General features: G+C 38.0%; 1 protein-coding gene across 1 annotated transcript; it reads left to right on the forward strand.

Annotated features, from left to right (window-relative positions):
- Positions 1 to 3,338: 3,338 nt before the first annotated feature.
- LOC115923265 (toll-like receptor 4) lies at positions 3,339 to 5,411 on the forward strand. Its single transcript, XM_030983680.1, has 2 exons — positions 3,339 to 3,575; positions 4,650 to 5,411. The coding sequence occupies exons 1-2, from the start codon at positions 3,339 to 3,341 to the stop codon at positions 5,409 to 5,411; spliced, it is 999 nt and encodes a 332-aa protein (XP_030839540.1).
- Positions 5,412 to 5,633: the final 222 nt, after the last annotated feature.

Here is a 5,633-nt window from a genome sequence, read left to right on the forward strand (position 1 = left end):
CAAGTGAAAATTAATAGCTTTCTAAAAGAACAAGGCGATTCATGAATGTGATCAGTTGAGCACTGCGTAAGAGATGTCTCAGAGTCATCCATACAAGAATATGCTTGGACACTTTCCACTTTCCATTTGTGGCTGCCCTACATCTTGCCCACGAGATATGACAAGTCTAGTCACTCTCTGGGATGGTCGAGATGGATTTCCACTCACAAATGGTTCAGAAACTTCTCTAGCTCAGTGCGAATCTGGTCATCTATATACAGGCAATGGCTTCTGCGGTTGAGGGCCAGGTATTTCATCATCTACAATTTAATCTACATATACTGGCAAATGCTTTCTTGTGGGCTACTTCCATTGTTCTCTGTTTAGCTACTTCATCGTACTTGTCACTTCTCCATTAATCTGGTTCTTAGTTCGCCACATATTTCTTCTGACAGTTCTTGTGATATCTTGCTTCTGCAGCAAACAGATAAACTTCCATGATTCTCAAAAGTAGGTTTTCATCACCAACTCTCTTCGCGACATCTACAACATTTTGCCACCCACCAAAATCTTACATTGGTGACTTTCTGTTGTCCAAGAGCTTTTCACTTTGATTGATTTTGGGCCTTCCTGTTTACAAAAGATACAATCAGAATTGAAGATAACTTCATCAATTGACGATCTGGGTGGACGGGATGTTGAAGGTTCTGTGGCATCAGAAAAGATCTCTGACAGTCGATTGAGATTCTTGGTAAAAAGTTGGTATCACTCCCGATGATAACCGTGCACATCTGAAATGTCTTCAAGAATGAGGATGCATGCTTCTTTCGTTGCTAATTGTGTCAAGTTAGTTGAAATTCGTGAAATTGTACCCCGTATACGTTTGATCATTCATTTGTATAAACAACAAACTATTATAGCATACAATGGGATTAATAACCAACTGCTGAATAAGTTGGCTTTGTCTGATCCCCCTCTTCAGACTGATACTATTAAAGGAAACAATGATGTATGTGGTAATATACTGTATTTGATTTAGTTTCATGTTAACAGGCTAGCCCCAATAGTAATTGAAATACTGCTTGTTGAGCTTTTGTTTTTTTAAACAGGAACTTTAATTGAATGTACATTATATATACAGAATGTATTAATCGTAATATGCGGGGGGAGGGGGGGGGGGAAACAAAATTTGCGGGAAACATCAGATAACATATCAATGAATAATATTACACCAAATTAGGAGGCTAGAAAACTTATTTCATGATAATAGCAGACAAAATACAACTTTTAGGTCATTTTGACAGGTTTTGAGACAGAAATTTGCATATTAAATATATGCAAATTTATGACGTCATTAATTATTGAAGACAATAAAATGAATTAAAATAATTTTGTCTACATGTTGTTGTATGATTTACAAAGATTGTTTATTAATTTGATGGAGGTTAGACTTATATCTGCTGAGAAACAGGGTAAAGTGTAAGCATAATTCACAAACCCTAAGAAAATGTACAATACACGGAAAACTGATATGTTTACATACAAAATAATGGGGGGAAAAAACAATGTCTACATGAGTTGGCTGAATTTTGTTTGCAGGAAACATCAGATAACATATCAATGAATAATTTTACACCAAATTAGGGGGTTTGAAAACTTATTTCATGATAATAGCAGACAAAATACAACTTGCAGGTGATTTTGACAGGTTTTGAGACAGAAATTTGCATATCAAAATATATGCAAATTTATGACGTCATTAATAATTGAAGACAATAAAATAAAATAAAATAATTTTGTCTACCTATTGTTGTATAGTTTACAAAGATTGTTCATAAATTCGGTGGAGATTAGAGTTATATCTGCTGAGAAACAGGGTAAAATGTAAGCACATAATTCACAAACCCTAAGAAAGTGTGCAAAACACGACAAACTGACATTTTTACATATCTTCAAATAAGGAGCAAAAAAACAGTGTCCAAATGAGTTTTTTTCTTGGGAACGTCTTTTTTCTTATATTATGGATCCCAATGAACAAAATGACACCCAAAAAGTAGGATCATAGGGGGGGGGGTGCACGGTAGCCCCCTCTGGCCCACGGACTAATTGTGACGGCATTAAAACATCGTTATTTTCGGCCCGAATCTCTCGCATATCCCAGATGCTATGGAGGTTGTTTTATTTGTATTTTTATAAATCACCCGATTTGTAGTTAACCTAAAACTTGCATGATGGCCATCTGTTAGCATACCAGTTTCTAGTAATACGATATTTGCCATATTTGTGATTTTCTATGAACCCGCACTTTAAGACGGAGGCATGCCATCAGAAAAAAAAATGATGGTGGCTAGTGAGAAGGCAGATAAGGGGATTTGTTGCCTGTCCCTTTATGGTAATGATGATATTCTCGAAGATCTGACTCAATTATTCCATTGTGGTCTGTGGATGGAAGTACAGACCTCCAATGTTTCATGGGTAATGTGTCAGCGTTACTAGCTGGTGGAAATTATATTTCATGTTATGACAATATTGATTGCAATTCAACAAAATCTGTTTATTTACATTCATCAATATTATAAATGACTCAAGTATTAATTGATTGATATTCTTCTCTTTCTTGCAGGGCTTTGTTTTGGTTTCGTCTGATGACAAATAAAACGATGAACTAAAAATACACCACGTCTACACTTTCCTTCATTGGAAGTTTACCCACGACATTATCATCCGACAAAGGAGTACCCTTCTTATTTCAGATGTGATATATTGACGTCATGGCAAACAGCTCAATCTTGTACCCATTGCTCATCGCTTGTCTCCTCGTCAGCTCGTCCTTTCAATTTGTACATCGACGTGATGGAGATTCGCAGAAGATATCCTTAATACTGGACACAGACAAATCTTTCCATGGATGCGATCAGAATCTTGAACTGAAAAAAGCTGCTTGCAGCAATAAAGGCCTGGATACGGTTCCCCAGAATCTTTCTGGGGATACCGAGGTGCTTGACTTGTCTAAGAACAGTCTCACTAAACTCATGAACTCCTCTTTTGAAGTATACCCTCTGATTAACTTTTTGGAAATTTCTTCTAACGATGTAAGAGCGATAGAATCTGCCGCTTTTTACCCCCCCAAGGACTTAATGTACCTGTATCTATATTCTAACCCGCATCTTGTGCTTCCAGCAAAATGCGTCTTTATGATGTCTTCACAGCTTTCCATTCTCGATTTAATGTCAACAAACTTAAAGTCGCTTCCCAATGACACTCTAAAATGGAGTCCACATCTAGATACTGTTGTTCTGTACGAGAACCGGCTCTCCTTCATCAATGTAAGTTCATGTGGCATGGCCGACATTGTGAGCATGGCTTCTAATCAACTAAAACACCTTACGGCGAGAGATTTCACCTTTGTGTGCCACACTGATACTCTAGATCTTAGAGAAAACCCAATCCAATCAGTAGACCCTGATGTGATCGCATCACTACATGTTCGCTCTTTGGTGCTAGGTATCTACCATCTAAGTTACGAGGTGTTGACGAACATCTTCCTCGGAATCTCAAAATCAGACATCGAACAGCTTATAATCCAGGAAGGCTCTGTTGGTGCGTTTCTGAACGGTTTCTTTGATCCACTGCGCGATTTTTCTCTCTCTGTTCTGGGCTTTCACTACAACTACCTGAAAAACCTCCATCCTTTAGTCTTCTCAAATTTAACAAAACTTAAACAATTAATTATCAGTTCTAACCATCTCCCCATAGACAAAATTCAACCAGACTTTTTCGAGGGCATGAAGGCATTAAAGGTACTGATAATCAAAGACAACCAAGTAAAACAAATAAATCCTCAAAATCAGACTTGGACAGTGGACTTATCGGAGTTGGACTTATCCGGTAATCTGATTACAGAAATATCTGAATCTGTATTTCGGGGTTTAGGAAATTTAACTTTCTTAAACATGAGCTATAACAAACAACTTTTTGCCTTTGAGCTGACGGCCTTTTCTGGACTTGACAATATTCAAACCATTGATTTGACCGGAAGTCAATTATATAGAATTCTGGAATTGAACACCCCAATATTAAGATCACTTTTCCTAAACTCTCTTGATCAGTACAGAATCGGGGTTAATATCCGACCAGGAGCCTCCTTTCAACATTTAAAATCCCTTGTTAATTTAGACATGAAAGACTCTCGACTTCACATTGGGAACATATGGAATGGAAACGCGTCTCTTTTTGATAGATTATTGGATCTTAATCATTTGGATTTGAGTAGAAACCCTTTCCGGAGTTTTTTACCGCCAGGGATATTTCGACAACTCTCTGTTTTACAAGGGCTAAATCTAGACTACTGCGATATTTCAAATCTACATCCTTTTGTCTTCTCGGGGTTGGAATCGCTTCAGAAATTGAGTTTGAAAGGAAACAACATCCAACATATTCATGATGATGTATTGTCGGGGTTAGGTCAAGTTAACATTATCGTCTTTGAAGGAAACCAGATCGCGTACTTGGGTGAGCTAATGTTCTCAAATAACTGGAAACTCACTAATCTTTCCTTGGCCGACAACAAATTAACTCGCTTTAATCAAAGGACTTTCAAGTCGATCCTTTCCTCCATTTCTTCACTTGATCTATCCATGAACCCAATTGATTGTAACTGTGATCTAAAGTGGCTTATTGATTGGATTAATAAACCTATGCACCTGATAGACAAGGACAAAACTATCTGTTCGTCAGCATCTCTGGAGCCTCTTCGTGAGAAACCGCTGCTTGATGTTGATCCAAATCAACTCTGTATAATAAATGGTCTATTGTTTCTGATTCCCCTCGCCTCCATTGGCTTGGTTGTAATCAGCGTGCTGCTGTATCACTACCGATGGCAGTTGAGATACAAACTATTTCTCTTAAAACTGGCCGCAGTGGGCTATAACGAGATGCGAGACGCTCGAGACCACAATGACTATGAGTTTGACGTGAACATCATTTTATACGACGATGACGATGTATGGATTCGCGAACAGCTTCGACCGGCTCTCGAAGAACGGCTACCACAGTTTCAGAGGAACGTCTTCGGTGACGAAGACCTTGTATTGGGTATGCATTACTTAGATTCCGTCGATTACGTGGTGAGCCACAGTTACAAGACCATCGTAGTGCTTAGCAGAGCTGCTGTGCAAGACCGCTGGTTCATACTCAAGTTCCGGACGGCCATGGACCACGTCAGTGACACTTTGACTGAATTTGTAGTCGTGGTCTTCCTTGAAGACATCCCAGATGATGAAATGCCATTCTTGGCGAGGTTGTATCTCAATGATGGCAGACCCTATATCCACTGGACTGAGGACGAAAGAGGACAGGAATGTTTCTGGAATGAATTGACCAAAAATCTGACCATTAATCTGAGGACAAATGACTTGATCCCAAACGAGTAGCATAACAGTCATATATGAACCTAGAGAAACGTTTGATGGTTATCAGTGATGAAAGTGTTAGTCGTAGTAATAGTAGTAGTTGTCATAGTATTATTAGTAGAAGTAGATTAATCGCTCTATATTGTTAATTGTTTATTGTTAACTATCATCAGAATTATTATAATCAATATCCCCATCCTCATCATTATTATTGATATTATCATTGTTATTATTATTATTAAT

The sequence above is a fragment of the Strongylocentrotus purpuratus genome, unplaced genomic scaffold (assembly GCF_000002235.5).
Source record: "Strongylocentrotus purpuratus isolate Spur 01 unplaced genomic scaffold, Spur_5.0 spur5_scaffold_13, whole genome shotgun sequence".
NCBI classification, from domain to species: Eukaryota; Metazoa; Echinodermata; class Echinoidea; order Camarodonta; family Strongylocentrotidae; genus Strongylocentrotus; species Strongylocentrotus purpuratus.

Coding starts and splice junctions, on each gene's coding strand:
- LOC115923265 (XM_030983680.1), top strand. CDS start 3,339: ATGGCTTCTAATCAACTAAAACACCTTACGGCGAGAGATTTCACCTTT. Junction 3,576..4,649: donor TTATAATCCAGGAAGGCTCT/GTTGGTGCGTTT, acceptor TGTGATCTAAAG/TGGCTTATTGATTGGATTAA.